The sequence below is a fragment of the Anolis carolinensis genome, chromosome 1 (assembly GCF_035594765.1).
Source record: "Anolis carolinensis isolate JA03-04 chromosome 1, rAnoCar3.1.pri, whole genome shotgun sequence".
NCBI classification, from domain to species: Eukaryota; Metazoa; Chordata; class Lepidosauria; order Squamata; family Dactyloidae; genus Anolis; species Anolis carolinensis.
Genome location: NC_085841.1, coordinates 87,321,559 through 87,339,100, shown reverse-complemented (window position 1 = coordinate 87,339,100; position 17,542 = coordinate 87,321,559). Strand labels below are relative to the sequence as shown.

Here is a 17,542-nt window from a genome sequence, read left to right as displayed (position 1 = left end):
GACTCCACAAAGAATCCCTCGCGCCAAACACCTATATTGAGTCTCGTTTTCCCGCCAACAGAACTCTTTCCCTAGAGAACGAGAAGCGAAACCCAACTCTGTCCAGATGCATGACTCCTTAGAATTTCCCAAGGGAAGCAGACCTAATCAGCCATTTGTTTGGCAGCGATTCTCAGGCTTCTCCGATTAGCCTCCCTGACTCCCCTATCTTTAGAATAATTTTCCCTCCTGGAAAACGGGGAGGAGTTCTGCCCAAGGCCTGTTTGGCTGAATTCTTGAGGGCAAACATCAACATCCTGCAGGTGAAGAGACTCCGGCTCTTGCTGAACCGGCGAAAACCCCATGTTTTCTTCTTCGTCTGCCACAATAGTACTAGGAACAGGACTACAAGGCCCATGAGTCATCACAAAGTGAGGAATTTGTTGGACTTTGTACTCTTGGCTGAGTTTGTTTTCCAGCAGATATCGGGATAATTGAAATCGCCCATGACTACTATATCTCTTCTTTGTGCCTGTTTGGTCAGCTGTTGACAGAAGGCTTCATCAAGTCCTTCATCCTGACTCGGAGGTCTGTAGTAGACACCCACGACAAGATCTTTTTGAGTCCCGGTTCCCTTGATTCTTATCCAGATGCTTTCAAGCTGGTTTCCCGGATTACAGTCTTGCATTTCTTCTGCAACGTAACTGTTTTTGACTTATAAAGCTACTCCCCCTCCTCTCCCCTTTGTTCTATTTCTGTGAAAGAGGTTATAGCCCTCAATGATTAAATTCCAGTGATAGGAGTCATCCCACCAGGTTTCAGTGATGCCTATGACATCGTATGTGTGGTGCTGTGCTAAAGAGTTGGAGTTCGTCTTGCTTATTTCCCATGCTCTGAGCATTAGTGTAAAGACATGTAAGCCCCTGTGACCTTCCCCTCGAGCTGTTTATTTGGGATTATTGTGCTCTCTGTACTTGGTCCTTGCTGTGTTTGTGCAGCCCTCCGTTTAGCCTTTTGGCGGTTCCCTGTGGTCGTGGGTAATATAGTGTTCACCAGGCTGTTGTTCCCCTCCCCCAATGGATCTAGTTTAAAGTACGCCTGATGAGGTTTGTGAGTCTGTGTGCAAAAAGATGTTTTCCTACTTGTGTGAGATGCACCCCATCACTTGCCAGTAGTCCATCCTCTTGGAAAAGTAGACCATGGTCAAGGAAGCCAAAATGCTCCTCTTGACACCATTTTCTGAGCCAGTTATTGACCTGTACTATTTTTCCGGCCCTTGTAGAGCCGTGTCCTACAACGGGGAGGAGGGATGAAAAGATCACCTGTACATTATACAATTTTAGACAGGGAGTCCCAGCATCAAGGGGCAGCCACCGAAAAGGAAGGCTCTCTCTCTCATTCCCACCAACCGAGCTTGAGAAGGGCCTCTCCAGAAGATCTCAGGGCCCAGCCAGGAATGAAGAATGCCATCCAATAGCTGCAAAGGTTGCAAGACTTCCTACTCCTTCTCTATAGCAACATGATTTTCTTTGCAGTAAAATCCTTGATTGTGGATTTCTGGGAATTCTAGTACCAAAACACTTTCATTTGTTTTATATGCACCAGCATGTAAACCGTCTACAGTGTGAAAAAAATATCTTAAGCACAGGGAAAATGGTCTGCTGATTGCTAATGTTCAAGTACAATACAAATAAACATGATAATGGACTTGTGTTTGAGGACACCAAACATTTATTCAAGACTAGAAAAAATGGCATTTTAATTTATAGATTGAAACAGTGGTTTCCATAGGTCCTCTTGGGTGTGGAGAGATGGCAATGTCCATTCACAGGCATGCAATGAAAAACTTTTATTTTTAATAGATTTTTGGGTGCTAGATTTAAAAAACCCACACACAATAAAAATTTATACCGCAAATTAGATATATTTTTAAATCAATTCATTTGTTACCAGTTTTAAATAAGTGTAATTTTGATTACTGCTTTTGAGTAGATTTTTATGTTTTATATCAATGAATTTAAGTGTTTGGAAAGCCTATTCAAATAATTGTTTTTGCCATTCTAGCATGAATAAACAAATAGTGGAAAAAGTAAGAATTAGATGGTTTGTAGAACTCCAGTGGTGGACTATTTGTATTGTGGAATTAATCTGGGGCCCATTTGCTGCATGGTGGGATTTTAGTTGTTAAAGCCCCCCCCCCCTCCCCCAGGGGCAGTAAGGTGAAAAATCCATTCCTTTGTATAAGCTATCCAAAGTGCTGAAGCCATCCCACAAATAGATTGTACATCTAGGATGGCTCTTTCAAAGTTGAGGCAAAAACTCAGAATGAATTCACTGTTTGCTTACAGGAAAGCTACCACCCTCAGTGCTGTCCCTCAGTTCTGGAGACCCAGCATCGGATACCTGAGACTGCTTTTAGGAAAGTAGAAATATTTTGGGATGTCCCAGTCTAGATTTTGGATTGCTTTGATCCATTTCAAGTACTCTTCATTGTATTTTTTTTTGCCTTTTTGAGCATTTTTTTTTTGTTAACGGATGTACCGGTATTCTACAGATTCTAAAATGTGTAGTCTGAGTACATTTCTGTTTAAGTTTGCTAGTTCAGTTTGAAAAGAGCATTCCCTCATCTAGTTATATTAAATAATAAACCGTTTGAACATCTCCCCCAAACCTGGGTTCTTTAAGATTCCTAGATTACAGCTTTAAGAGGCAGCAGCCGTCATGGGCAGTGGTCAGATTTCTGAGAGGTAGATTTCCATATCATCTCTATATCCATGTTTGGTCATTGCTTTTGAGAGCCTCTGATTAATGAATGTTTTCTTTTCTGGACCATGCTTAACTCCTCTAACTGGATATCCAGATAACCAGAAATATTTCATGTAGGAATGTGGTAAGAATGCAAGTAATGCCTTTTGAGGTTATTTCTTCTTATAGTTGCATGTTTTATATAATACAATGAATAGTTTTCTGAAATGTTCTTAAAGGCATTGAATGTATAAACAATTGCCAGTGCACAGAATATAATTTTTAAAAGTAACACCAAGAGTCAACTGGAAATAAGCAGGACTGCCGCCAGCCGACTTTAAAATATTTTGTTCTCACACTCCTCAAAAGACACAGGCTGGAATCCCCAGTTACAGTTACAAATGCATAATTTAGAGCTACATATCTGTGACTGATTCATACTCCTAATCACTTTGTTCAATAGTGTAGGGAATATGTTGGTATCGTAAATGTCCCCCAATACTGATTAACTGGGCAGCCACTGTTGTGAACAATGGAGGTCTGTCCATCTGTTGACCAGAGTTCAGCAGACTGACACTTCCACATGCTGCATGAGTGTGAGGAGGAAAGTGTAGTTTGGATAGCTCCATTGCATTTTCCTCCCTTTTTCCCCATATGATGACAGAAAGGGTGGCGGGGCAATGTGCGTTGCTGCCCTTTCTGCCATCTGATGAGGACAGGGTGCCAACACATACCGTCCTCACCGTGGGATGGAGGAAGGAGGGAAGGTGTGCAGGGCACCATGAGCAGTCCCACACACCTTCCCTTTGGTGGCGCACACTCTGGGGGTTGGTGCTCATCTCAATTTCTAAGCCAAAGAGCCAGCGTTGTCCGTAGACGCCTCCAAAGTCATGTGGCCAGCATGACATGGAGTGCCATTACCTTCTTGCCAGAGGGATACCCATTGATCTACTCACATTTGCATGTTTTCGAACTGCTAGGTTGCTAACAGCGGGAGCTCATCCTGCTCCCCGGATTTGAACCACTGAACTTTTGGTTAGCAAGTTCAGCAGCTCAGCGGTTTATCCCGCTGCGCCACCAGGGGACTCATGAAGAGGTCCTAGGACAGTAAAATTTCACTCATCCAAATAGTCTATTCTGTCTTATCCAATTTGTCATTGATCCACTTCTTTGGGCTACATGCAAATCTACGATTTGTCAAAATATACAATTTTGGCAAATAGTCTAAGACATGTTAAATCTCAGAGTAATCTGATAGACATGTCAGAATGTAGAACTCTGTGGTCAAGATAGATTAAGTCATGCTATTTGCTTTTGAGGTAGATATTCAATTGAAAATAAGAAAGGGAAGAAGAATGAAAACAAAGAGCAAAGAGGTGCACAGAAAAATAGAGTGATGGTAGTACTTAAGTAGATAGCACTCTGGTGGACTGAGGGAATGTGAAGGATCAAATGCTAAAAAAGCTTAGATGACAGGAAACTGCAGCAGCACTAAGAACCATTAGCTTTGCTGGGACAGTACCTTAGGTGAGGAGGCAGTAGGGTCAGCAAATTTATCACTTCTTCCCAATACTGGCAGGGCTCTTTCCTCTCTGAAAACTGCCACTAATCCACCTCCACATGGCACTCCAGAGCTGCCATTGGCTGCCATTGATGCTGCCCACCCAAATCCCAAATGTAAAAAGCACAGATGTCAAGAGTCAAAGCCAGCGTTCCAGTGCCAGAAGCCAGCTCTGGGAGACAGCAGCATTCTGAATCCCTGTCTCTTGCTCTTCAGGATCAAGCTCTGTGGGAGGAGCAGAGGTGTCTTGGAAAATCACATGAGCCATAACATGGGTGATTTTCCCACTGCGCCTTTGCTCTTCACACAGTGCTTTCCTCCCCTCCCACACCTGAGTCATTCCCTTCAATTGTTCCAGTTTGGCAGGGACAGTCCTCATTAATTCATTGCTATCCTACTTTTTTCAGCTGCATTTAAAATGTCTCCGTTTCTCTTTCCTCTTCCCAGTTTCCCCATTTGCTTATACCAGTTGCTGTAAACGGAGCTCTATGTGCAAAAACAGTTAATATTCAGTTAACTCAGTGAAAGGCAGGGAGAGAGGATGAAGAATCTTGCTTTTCCCACTAGGCTCAGGTAACTGCTCCTAGTTTGTCTGTTCTTCCTCATTAATAACTTTTGCTGTCTTGACCACACATATATGTGGCTTGGCCACAAGTGTGTCAGTTTTCATCTATAAAATTTTGGGGGATGTGCTGAGTCCAAGTACCCCAAAAGCACCAGACCATGTCTGATTTGGAAGCTAAGCAGGGCAGGCCCTGGGTATTACTTGAATGGGAGACCACAATGAATACCAGGTGCTGTAGGCTCAGAGGAAGGAACTGGCAAAACCACTTATGAGTATATATTACTTAATAAACCTTATACACTGTCTAGGTTTGCCATAAGTCCACAGACAATTTAAATTTAGTTGGTGGGCTAATTTATAGGCTTCAGGGCAGGCTGTGTTGCATAGATCACTGTTTTTTAACTGGGGGAAAAACCAGTGAATTTAAGAGAAAGAACGAGAAGGACAATATCTGCTGGCGCCTGAAGAAGCCACCACATGTTGTCTAATAATAGGGCTGATTTTGGGAGATATAAATGCCTCACCCATGTGCTTCATAAGATCTCCTTGAAATGCTTACATTTGGAATGGTAAATGTGGTCATGAGTGGAAAAAGGGTAACCAAATTTGAGATGGGTTTTCTATTTGTTCAATGTTTATCTGCAAGAACCTTCTAGCAGCAATCGCCAAATGTCCTCTGTGTCGCATGGAAAAGTGTTTTCCCAGTTATCTCACCACCTGCTCTCTGTGCCATATAATCATTATGACACACTGTTTATAGGCCACAGCTTTCCATCTTCCTCCCACAGAGAGGAAGCAATAAGGGGATAGGGACTCATGCCTAGAAAACAAAAGTGTGTTCCAATACAAACATGGACAAAAATACATTTCACCGTAAAACAGGACATTATCTTCTTTCCTTCTAAACCTCACAAACCAAGTCTACTATATATCTTCCAGTACCATGTAGCATTGTGATTCTGTACTGAAATCCTGATCAAGAACGCTTGAATGCTACAATGTATACCATAGGATGGTCAAATGGTCTCTTATGAAGTATCACAAGTGGATTCCTTTTCTTGCCTTGCTCTTCAAACACCTTTTAAAATGTTCACCTAGTCTGTTTCTGTGTGTTGGTTTGAGGAAGAAGGTAAAATTATAGTTGAATGCTTTAACATAGATTCAAGTCACACAGAGTTCTGTGTTTCCCAAAAGATATGAGTGGAAACCGAGCCTCAAAAGCTTACTCCCCCTTCCATTGTTATTCAGCTCAAATTGCTTACTCTGCTTTGTCAGCACACACAAAAAAGAAGGATGGTAATTTTGAGATTAAAATAATTCATGATAAAAGAATTACCGGTAGTCTGTTTCTGCCCACTCTTCTCCATTCAGACTTGGGGGGGGGGGGGGGGGGGGGAAGCTCATGGAAGAGAGAACATGTAATTGGAATTACTTGGAATAAAGGACTACAGATTTCAGTAGACTAATTTAAACTATTTTCCAGGCACTGCTCTTATCTTTAGGTAATGCTGTGTAATTCAAAATATCTGCTCTGGTTTTTTCCTTCCACAGGTAGCTTGAATTAATGCTTCCTTATAAGGCGTTCTGGAGATACAGCTCTGACGTCTGAGCTGATGTGTCCATGTAATGTGAATCACGTCTTTGATGAAAATTTGCATATACTTCATTCAGCAGATTTATTATATATTACAGTATAGTCTCACTTATACAACACTCGCTTATCCAACGTTCTGGATTATCCAACACATTTTTGTAGTCAATATTTTCAATACATCGTGATATTTTGGTGCTAAATTCGTAAATACAGTAATTACTACTTAGCATTACTGCATATTGAACTACTTTTTCTGTCAGATTTGTTGTATAACACGATGCTTTGGTGCTTAATTTGTAAAATCATAACCTAATTTGATGTTTAATAGGCTTTTCCTTAATCCCTCCTTATTATCCAACATATTCGCTTATCCAACGTTCTGCCGGCCCGATTACGTTGGATATGTGAGACTCTACTGTAAGTTTAATTCAAGTTTAAATCAATAAGAAATCAACTGAGTAATAATAGAACTAAATTGAATGTTGCTAATTAATGTCAGCAAAGAACATAAATACTTTAATATTTGGGAATACACATTGGGAGGGTGCAAAATAGAAAGCAGAAGTGTTTCCAAATGTCAAGTCCTTGTACTTTGCCTATCACGATCTAGGGGGATGGTAGCAAATTGCAACAAAGATGGGATGGCAAATCCATTAAAGTGAAGTCAAGAGGGAATGTAGATGTCAGTTGCACTCAGATTGCTCCTGGTTGTAGCTTCAACTTCAAATGAGCTGTCCAAAGTTCTAAGCATATGGAGAAAGGGACAAAAGTTCAACACTTTGCAAAGCTCCTTTAAAGTTCTGACTAAAGCCCAGTGGTGATTCACTACCCCAATGACGTGTAAGCTACTACCAGAACATTTAATAAGTGTGCACTGTTTATGGCAGTCTTTTCCCTGTCACATCTCAGCAGAGATATTAATTGCATCAAAAAGGAGCAGTTACTTCTTTGGAAATGTGGAAACAAAATATGAAAACAAAGTGCAAAATAATTTTATTTTTTTACGTCTTAAAAGATTGAAGGCCAAATCTCATGCTTTTTGCAGGGAGTTCTCAGCTAGTAGCAAGATGCATTCCTCCTCCTCCTCTTTTTTTTGCCAGAAAAAGAAGAATAATCACTATAATATGGCCCAGGTATTTGTAAGATCAGTATTCACTATTTTGCCTATTGCGGTGGTGCAGTGGGTTAAACCTTTGTGCTGGCAGGAATGGTGACTTGAAGGTTGGGTTGCTGACCTGAAGGTTGTAGGTTCGAATCCAACCTGGGGAGAGTGTGGATGAGCTCCCTCTATCAGCTCCAATTCCATGTAGGGACATGAGAGAAGCTTCCCACAAGGAAGGTAAAAACATCAAAACATCTGGGCGTCCCCTGGACAGACGGCAAATTCTCTCACACCAGAAGCGACTTGCAGTTTCTCAAGTTGCTCCTGACATGAATTTTTTTGAAAAAATATGTTTTCTCTAGGCATTTTCTCCAGAGCAATTCTATAATATGCTGCTTCCAGAGGTAATTCATTTCAGTTGGGTTCACTATAAACACGGTTCCACAATAAATTCAGGAAATATCCTCTGTTACAGGAAATGTTATTTGTCATTACCAGTTGTAATTCTGAATAGAATTGCAATGCCATAGCAGAGATTCATATGACATTTACTAATTAATAACCGTTCTCTCCAGAAAAGGAATGTTTTTGAACATTCTAAAAAAAACCCCATTTATCCCCACTTTGATTCATTCTGCAGAGTTCTTATGATTTTTTCAGTCAATCTGTTTCAAACTCTAGTTGTTGTGCATTGAGTTCAAATCCTCTCCCCCTTCACCTTTGACCAACTTGTTGTAAGCATCAGAATATTTTTGTAATGTTCTGAGGTTTGTGGTGCTATGAAGTTGCCTGTATGTGGTTTGCACAAAACCCCAAAATGACATGAATCAGTGCAACTCTGCAGTAACATGGTCATTTCTGTAAGACTTCCTGACCACAGGAAAAGATTCAGACCTTCTTCTACCCATGATGATATTGTGGGACTACTCATTAAGATGAGCTATATCCACTTGTAATGTGAAACTGTTCACATGTGGCAGTTGGAGAGGCAGCATGGTATTGTCTATTTTAAAGCAGATCATTTGGGGGTTTTATTCTCTAATTAAAACAGAAGGTTTTTAAGAATTAGCCAGGGGGCACAGTATGGCATTTCAATAGTTTTCAATAGTTTACCTATTTGTAACATTATTTTATTTGATCTGTTTTAATAATTGTATGCTTAATTCTATTTAAATATTTATATTTTTTTAGGTTTTAATAATATTATTTTTAAAATTGTGAGCCACTTTGGGTCTTGATCCAGAGAGAAATGTGGGATACAAAAAATATAACAACAATAACAACTACAATCAAGGAAATTGTAGATTTCTATTTTGCAGGCTAATCAGTGTCTTGATTATAATAATAATAATAATAATAATAATAATAATAATAATAATAATAATAATAACTTTATTTTTATACCCCGCCCCATCTCCCCGAAGGGACTCGGGGCGGCTTACATGGGGCCTTGCCCGATAAAACAATCAAATATCAAAACACAGCAATAAAACAGTTATCCAATAAAAACATCAATTACAGTAAAAACAATTATTAAAATCAACATAAAACATACAATATTAACACTGGAGACTAATTCATAGAACCCAGGCAACGTGCAACATGTGCCGAAATGGGCCAAAATGGGGAAGGTAATTTCACAGTTAAAATGGACAAAGTGCAATATAGCATTGGCAACACCTCAAGAATGGGGCTATTATAAAATGGGCAGATCGATCAGTCCAACACCAGATTAAGTATCAAAGGCCTTTTGAAAGAGCCAGGTTTTTAAGCTCCTACGGAAGGAGAGGAGGGTGGGGGCCTGCCTGATCTCTCTAGGAAGCGAGTTCCAAAGCCGGGGGGCCACGACGGAGAAGGCCCTCTCTCTTGTCCCCACCAACCGCGACTGCGAGGGTGGTGGGAGCGAGAGGAGGGCCCCCCCCGACGAGTGAAGAGAACGTGCGGGTTCGTAGGGGGAGATGCGGTCTCTAAGGTAGGCACTAATGAAATCTGCTCTTGTAGTAATTGTGTTGGACCAACCAAAGCAAAATCCTCTCATATGAAAACAATTTAAATGATATTTCTGTTTGTGTGAATGAAGCAAACAAATGTAATAGTGCTATTACTCTTTTTTTTCTTGGTTCTAGGTGTTGTGTGTCATTGTGCTAACAGTAATCCTAGGATGTATATTCGGACTAAAACCTAGCTGTACAAGAGATGGTAAGTAATGAAACGTGTTTGTGCATGGGCGACACACCTCCCACCGACAAACCCAAAGATGGCACCAAAGCACGTTTGGGATATAAAACTGGCCACAACTTGTTCATTGATTACAGGAGTAAGGGTTGGCTGACATGTATGGGCCTTGGATCAGGGATCGGACAGCCCAATGCTGACCAATACCACAAACCATGCAGGCAAGGTGCCTTCTCTGGCTAGGGGGCAGCCTAATAAAGGCTGCCTCAGCCAATGAATGGTGGGCCCCAGCCCATCCGGTGACAGGGAGGGCTCACCGCTGATAGGCCGGTTGGCCCGGGTGGCAGGAAACTTTCCCACCACACAGGGGGCTTCTGGGAGGAAGAAGCCCCCTTCAGACGCCATGGCCAGCAGGAGGGCACGCTACGTCGCAACGGCCTCACCCGGTGAGTCAGGCGATGCTATTATAGATCAGTGTCTGAATTCCTTTTTGATGAAAAAGATACATCTTAAATGCATTCACTCAGTGTTTAAATGTTACGAAACAATTCAGCTTTAGTAATAACTTGAGTCACTGTTTGAATGTGGTCCAATGTGAAACTTATTTCTTAAAAAGAAAATGCACCAGTCATATGTGTAATACATCAGACAGTTAACTGCTTCTTTTTCCGTCTGTTTGTGTTGATTGGTCTCCCTAGTATTTAACAAAAATGGCAAATGGACTTATAATATTTATGAAACTTGCTGATTATGTTTTATCAACTATCTCATTTGATTAAAGAAATTCCAATTAATTAGTATTCTTAGGATTAGGGGCTGTTATTAGTGAAAATATCATTTGCCAAAACTACATATACTCTTCTTGCTCGGAAAACATGTGGTTGGTCAGAAAATGTGAATGTTGATTCTTGTGCAAATATATTAGGTTTTTTTCATGCAGACTCCTTTATTTCTTGCACATGTCCTCCAATACATGCCAGTCCTAATCAGTGTCCAAATCCTAACATGAAGCAAATATTAAATATTTCAGTTAAAACATGCAAAGGGCGTTGTTACGAGAGAACTTTTGGAAGCTGCCGGTGTGACAGTGAATGTGCTAAACTTGGAAACTGCTGCTTAGATTTCCAAGAAGCTTGTATAGAACCTGGTAAGCATTTCTCCTACCCTCCATCTTTCAAAATTTTCCAGTCCTTGAGGCAGATGAGCTCTGGAAGAGAGAGTCGGTTTCTTAGTATACTGGTCCCCTTTGTATTCTGTCATGACCACAGAATTAGTTGAATTAAAAAAGTTTGGATTTCTCCTGCTACCAACAAACTAAGAGATCAGCAAGACAGTATGATTTTGCTCTCAGCTGTGTGAATGGGACAATACTGAATCGGATCATTGAGACAGAAAGTAAACTATTTTTTCTTGTGGTATTGCACAGTTCTCTTTTACATATTGTACAGTCATCAGACCCATTCTCAGCACTAGCCATGTTTGTGTGGATGCTGAACCCTACAATGGCTCTGGCATCTGAACTATTGGTGGGTCCCTCTCCATTTTATTTTTGTTGTCCTTTTCCAGGACACCCTTTTCCATTCGTATGATATCCTTGTACTGTTATTTGGTTCACACAGTGTCCTAGCAATGTGACATTGTGGAAGAGTGAAATAATGGTACTGCATGCTTCTCTGCGTGCAGTACAACAGATTTCTGGATAATACCTGATTTAGTTGCTTGGAGGAAATGGAAGAGCAAAACATTACTTTTTAAAAATTGCAAACCTAGTAGTTACTGACTACTAGAAGGTTGCTCTCTCTTGGAACTATAACTGCGACCAATTATGTTTTAGTACATCTGCTGTGATGCCCCTGCATTGTAGCTAATCTCCATATGCCAAAACGATTTAGTAATTCTACTAGGAGGAGGGCATGAACAAGCATGAAGTCCCATTGAAGGCAGCTTTCTTATGGGTTTCTCAAATGCAAAGTTGGTCTGTATAAACTAAAATGACAAAGCTTACTCCATCACAAGCTGGCAAAATTTCAAAGAAAGCAAGTGAAGAAAATATGGCTTCTTTGATATGTCGCCACTGGCTATACAATCATCAACTGACATATCACACTATTCAGAATGCTTTTGTGGGCAATTAAGCTGTGTTTATGTAAAAATATTGCTGCCTCCCTCATTTACAGCTCATATATGGACATGTACTAAATTTCGATGTGGAGAGAAGAACCGACCAGAGTACCGTTGTTCCTGTTCAGATGACTGTGTGAAAAATAATAATTGCTGTGCAAATTATTACTCAGTTTGTGAAGGTAAACCACATTGTTTGCTTTAACCTAAGGTCACTGAAAGTTGTAAAATGACAGTAACAAAGATCTCTTGTTTATTTTAATCCATCCAGCAGTTGCATCATATATATTGATTTATTATGGCTGGAATCTTGCTGGGGAACAACAAACATGTAATCTCTAGTTGCAGAGCTGTGCAGTGAATTCGAGCATGTACAGCCACCTCGAATCCTCACTAATATTCTCACCTCTCTCTCTCTCATGAATGATCACTGAAAGAGGCAGATGCTGGGTTCTTCTCACAACTCCATTTTGTGCCAGAGATCCCTTGAGTGTGATAGGTGGATGGAAACGCCAGGCTGCTGGTTCTCAATCAACAGGAGAACCAATTTGCATCAACTGCAGTTGCTGTTTCCCACTAAGTGGAAGGGGGGGGGCTTTCATGATCCCTACATGTCCCCTAAACTATGTGCATAACACACAGTTATAGAATAGAAACATAGAGTTGGAAGAGACCTCATGGGCCATCCAGTCCAACCCCCTGCTAAGGAGCAGGAAAATTGCATTAAAGCACCCCCAACAGATGGCCATTCAGCCTCTGCTTAAAAGCCTCCAAAGAAGGAGCCTCCACCACACTCTGGGGCAGAGAGTTCCACTGCTTAACAGCTCTCACAGTTAGGAAGTTCTTCTATATGTTCAGGTAGAATCTCCTCTCCTGTAGTTAGAAGCCATTGTTCCGCATCCTAGTTATGAATGCATCAATCCTGGTTGCCCATTTGTAATTCCACAACATGATTTTGGTCAGCATTTTCAAGCATTCTAGGGCAGTATACATAGCATCCTAAAAAAAAAAAGCAACTGAGTAATAATTGCAATAATGAACTTAAAAGAAATAGATATAAAAAGTGTGCAACCAGCAAAAGAAAATAATTGAATTATACTGTTCTTTAGTTCATTACTATATTGTAGGATGCATTTATACTGTAGATACTATATTTGGTTCATGTATAATTTTATGTATACACACACACACACACACACACACACACACAATATTTTAGAATGCATTGCAAGCCCACGGTGATGTTTTTCAATTCATTTTTGTTGTTGTTTTCCCTAAACAGTCACAGAGCTAGAATGATGCCTATCCATTTCTTCTCTTTGAAAGAATAGTGTCATATAATGAATTTTTTTTTACCCTAATAAGGGAAGACAAGCTGGCTGGAAGATACATGTGAGGACTTAAATGAACCGCAGTGCCCAGAAGGGTAAGGCAATTTGAACATCATTTTACATTATTCTAAAACATAGGATAAGCTGCTTATGTTTCATCAATAGAAATGTAAATAAAACTTCCAAGGAACAGGTTGTTGGACACAGTTCATAAACAATTATGCCTGTGTGTAATAGGATATGTAAGACTGCTTATGTTTCTTCAATAGAAATGTAAATATTAGCACAGAATGGTAACTTTTGATATTCATAGAGGACTTCCAATGAACAGACTGATGAACAATTAATAAACAATTATGCTTGTGCTAAGAAACACTCTGCAGAAGGAAGAACTTAACTGCTATATCAACCGATAATGTTAATCATATCCTAAATTCATGAGAGATAAGTTTACTTCTCTTGGGATGAATGTTTGTAAGTCTATGGAAGTTTACTTTACTGGAGACGAACTACTGCAAATCTAGACATTACTGGGGTACTCCAAGTCAGTGTTGTCTGATGATGCTTGGCTGGTCCTGTCAACAAATGGAAGAACGGGGCAAAAAAAAAAAAAAGCCCTGTGTGAAGAGGTCAAAAGCCAAGATTTGTATAAAACACATCCCTTTATACAAAATGTTCAGACCCTGTTTTCAGTATAAGCATGTGAGACAGATGGAAATGAAAGAGAAAGAAAGAGCAAATGAGTTACCTGGGGTATCAAATGAAACCAGATCCTCTTCCCTGCCAACATCAGGACTCTTACTTAGAGCATCTCCATCAAATTTGTTGCAAGCCCCTTCATGGAACTTGGTTCATTTTGCTCTTTGTGACACTCCTGTATAGTTCTCATCAGCTATATTTCCTCTTTTATTGATGTCTAATCTCTTCAGTGTGTTATTGGTTTAGATGTAGGATTGGAACTGATATTGTTTGTTTTAAAATTGCAGATGATAAGAGTGGTGCATGTGCAAGTTGAAGGAACCTATTTTGACACACGTGCCCCTTTGTGCTTGTGCACATTCCAATGTTTTGTAGATGAAAAATGTGTGGCCAGGGGAATCAGAGTGTGCTCAAAAATGGCAGAAGTTATTAATCAGGATGGAAAGAGAAGCTAGGAAAGAATGGAGAGGTTTGCTTTTGCCTGAGCCTACAGGAAAGAAAAAATTCTGTTCCCCCTTTGTGCTATTTCCCAGCTGAATTATCTGAGTGCAACTGCTTTTGAACTTTAAATTCAATCTATAGTTGACATAAATTGAGGACAAAAGGGATAACACGGAGGATCAGAGAAAAGAACATTTTAAAAGAAACTAAAAAAGTGGGATTAATTGGGATTGCCCCTGCCAAATTAGGATGAGTGGAGAGTATGCATTTCTGCCCAGCACAGTGTTGCTGAGGAGATGTGCCATGTTCTTAAGAAATGACAGAATTTATATGCAATAAGCAAACAAATAAATCACAGGCATTTCTGAATAATTACCTAGAAAAGAAGCTAATAATCATCAATTGCTTGCCTTTAACCATCTCATTTCTGACTCCTCAGATTTACAAAACCTCCAGTGTTGCTGTTTTCTTTGGATGGATTCAGAGCAGAGTATTTGCACACATGGGGTGGACTTCTTCCTGTTATTAACAAATTACGTGAGTAGCTACTTTGTCTCAGCAACAGCTCTCTTGATGTCTTAAAAAATAATTGAAGGAGACATTTTTCTCCCTATGTACACTGTCTGTTGCCCTAAACCCGTTGACACTTCCTATAAACACTTGTGGACCCAAATAAAGACAGTGGTTTTCTAGCGAGGGATGATTCAAGAGAGGAGTCAGGCTTGGACTTTCTCAAAATGTTGACATGATTAGGGAGCTCTTCCCGTGGTGGGGAGTGATAATTTTGCAATGACTACATTCCCAAACATGGAAAAACTGAGGAGACAAAACATTTTATTTATTAGAAGTTGATATTAGGGAAGGTTAGGACAGCACAATGTTTAAAAATTACAACAGTAAAAAAGAAGCCCACTTTGTGTGTGTGTATGTATGTGTACATGGTTGATTTCTATCTCTAGAATTTGGAAGAAGGGAGACAGTTTGGAAAAGGATGTTGTGTCTGCTGCTAATATATGACAGTACTCACCTCGTACTTAAGAAGCTGGTACCCACTGTTTCATTTATCCAATTTTTACCATTTTGAGACAACAGGAGTGCTGGATGCTTTAATATACATGCAGTGTTTAGCATACTGAGTAAAAAAAAGTAAATGGCATTGCATAACTGATTACAAAGTGTGGCTGTGTGAATTTCCCTAGATCAATGGTTCTCAACTTTCCTAATGCCATGACCCCTTAATACAGTTCCTCATGTTGTGGAACTGTATTATTTTTGTTGCTCCTTCATAACAAATTATGCTACTGTTATGTTAATGTCTGATATGCAAAATGTATTTCCATTCACTGGACCAAATTTGGCACAAATACCCTATACACTCAAATTTGAATACTGGTGGGATGGGGAATTGATTTCGTCATTTGGGAGTTGTAGTTACTGGGATTTATAGTTAACCTACAATCAAAGAGCATTCAGAATTCCACCAATGATGGAATTGAACCAAACTTGGCACACAGAACTCCCATGACCAACAAAAAATACTGGAAGAATTTAGTGGGCTTTGACCTTGTGTTTTGGAGTTGTAGTTCATCTACATCCAGAGAGCACTGTAGACTCAAACAATGATGGATATGGAACAAACTTGGCATGAATACTCAATATGCCCAAATTTGAATACTGGTGGAGTTTGGGAAAAATAGATCTTCACATTTGGGAGTTGTAGTTGCTGGAATGTATACCTACAATCAAAGAGTCCCTTGAATGCCACCAACAATCAAATTGGGCCAAACTTCCCACACAGAACCCCCATGACCAACAGAAAAAACTGGTCTTTGGCGACCTCTCTGAACCCCCTCACAACTTCCCCCAGGGGTCTTGACCCCAGGTTGAGAAACGTTGCCCTAGATAGATAAGTTGTACTTCTTTCATTTCTTATTTATTGTTGTCTTATTTGGCTTAATCTTGAAAGCCTGTTGTATGAAAAAGGGAGGTGAAGTTAAGGAGAAAGGTCATGAGACCTAAACATAGGCTTATCAACATCTTTCTCAAGGGTTTCTGGAAAAAGGATTCAGGCACCACCATATGGAACCCTGGGATTTGCAATTTAGTGAGAGGTATTTAGAACTGTTTTCTCTGTCCAAACTGCAAACCCCAGGATTTGTAGTAAAAGTGGAATCACTAATTGTGCTATAACTCTGCAGTGTAAAATTGTCCTGGGTTGTTATTACCCAATATGATAGGGTAATGAGAATGGACTTTGTTTTGTTTTTGTTTTTTTACAAAAAACTAAAAGAAATAAATGGATGCCTTTAAAGCTTTTTCTTCAGATTTTTAAATACCCGATTTATCATGCTAGTAATGTGTGGTTCTCTTAAACCAAATACCAGAAGAGGCAGGGTTCTTTTTCAACAGCTGCATTCCCAAAGTGACAAAAAAGAATGTGATAATTTCCTGTGTAATTATTTCTTTGTTCATGTGTATGAGGGTCATTTGACACAAGCAAATTGCTGTATGGAAGTCACTTAAAACACATCTGGATGTGAGATAAGGGCTGGAGGACCACATGTTCCTTCCCAGATGGTTTAGTGATGCAGCTTCTTGGTTGAGTCCCAGCAGACCCGCCTGCAAAAGGATACAGGGCTGCCATTAATCACAAATGATTTGAAGTCATATAATAATAACAGCGACAGTTATATGATCTTGTTAAACTACATATCTCGTTTTATTTTTGTCCACCACCAGGGAAATGTGGAACATACGCTCGTAACATGAGACCAGTGTATCCCTCAAAAACATTTCCCAATCATTACAGCATTGTCACGGTAAGAATATATTTTGAATACTCAAATAATATGGATTTTATTAAATTTCATTTTGATTTCCTTTCACTGGCATACAAAAGATTTTTTTAATTTAAATTTTTATTTCATGATTAATTGGATCTCTATAGGAGTAGGATGTGCTGTATGTTTATCTCTACACTGTAATATTTTAGGTGATTTCATACATAATGGTTTTTTAATATGATTATTTGTTTAATTTGCATTCTATTTTTAATAATCTAGCTATTCATTCTGTCTTGTTTTAATCTTTATATGCTTTCTTGTGTCCAATATTGAGAGAAGTGAAGAATATACATCAAATGAAATAAATGAAATAAATAAGAAATAATATTAACTTGGGGATGGGGATAATATCTGAAGCTATTTGGAACTCTGCAATTATTTGGGGA

At 39.6% G+C, this 17,542-nt stretch overlaps 1 protein-coding gene across 1 annotated transcript in view; it reads left to right on the top strand.

Moving 5' to 3' along the window:
- enpp1 (ectonucleotide pyrophosphatase/phosphodiesterase 1) overlaps nucleotides 1–17,542 on the top strand; it is a 52,162-nt gene that overhangs the window by 7,641 nt on the left and 26,979 nt on the right. Inside the window, exons 2-7 of the mRNA XM_008122381.3 lie at nucleotides 9,673–9,745; nucleotides 10,752–10,868; nucleotides 11,899–12,024; nucleotides 13,208–13,268; nucleotides 14,753–14,850; nucleotides 17,053–17,132. Coding sequence (XP_008120588.1) covers nucleotides 9,673–9,745; nucleotides 10,752–10,868; nucleotides 11,899–12,024; nucleotides 13,208–13,268; nucleotides 14,753–14,850; nucleotides 17,053–17,132 — 555 coding nt within the window. The remainder of the gene's footprint in view (nucleotides 1–9,672; nucleotides 9,746–10,751; nucleotides 10,869–11,898; nucleotides 12,025–13,207; nucleotides 13,269–14,752; nucleotides 14,851–17,052; nucleotides 17,133–17,542) is intronic.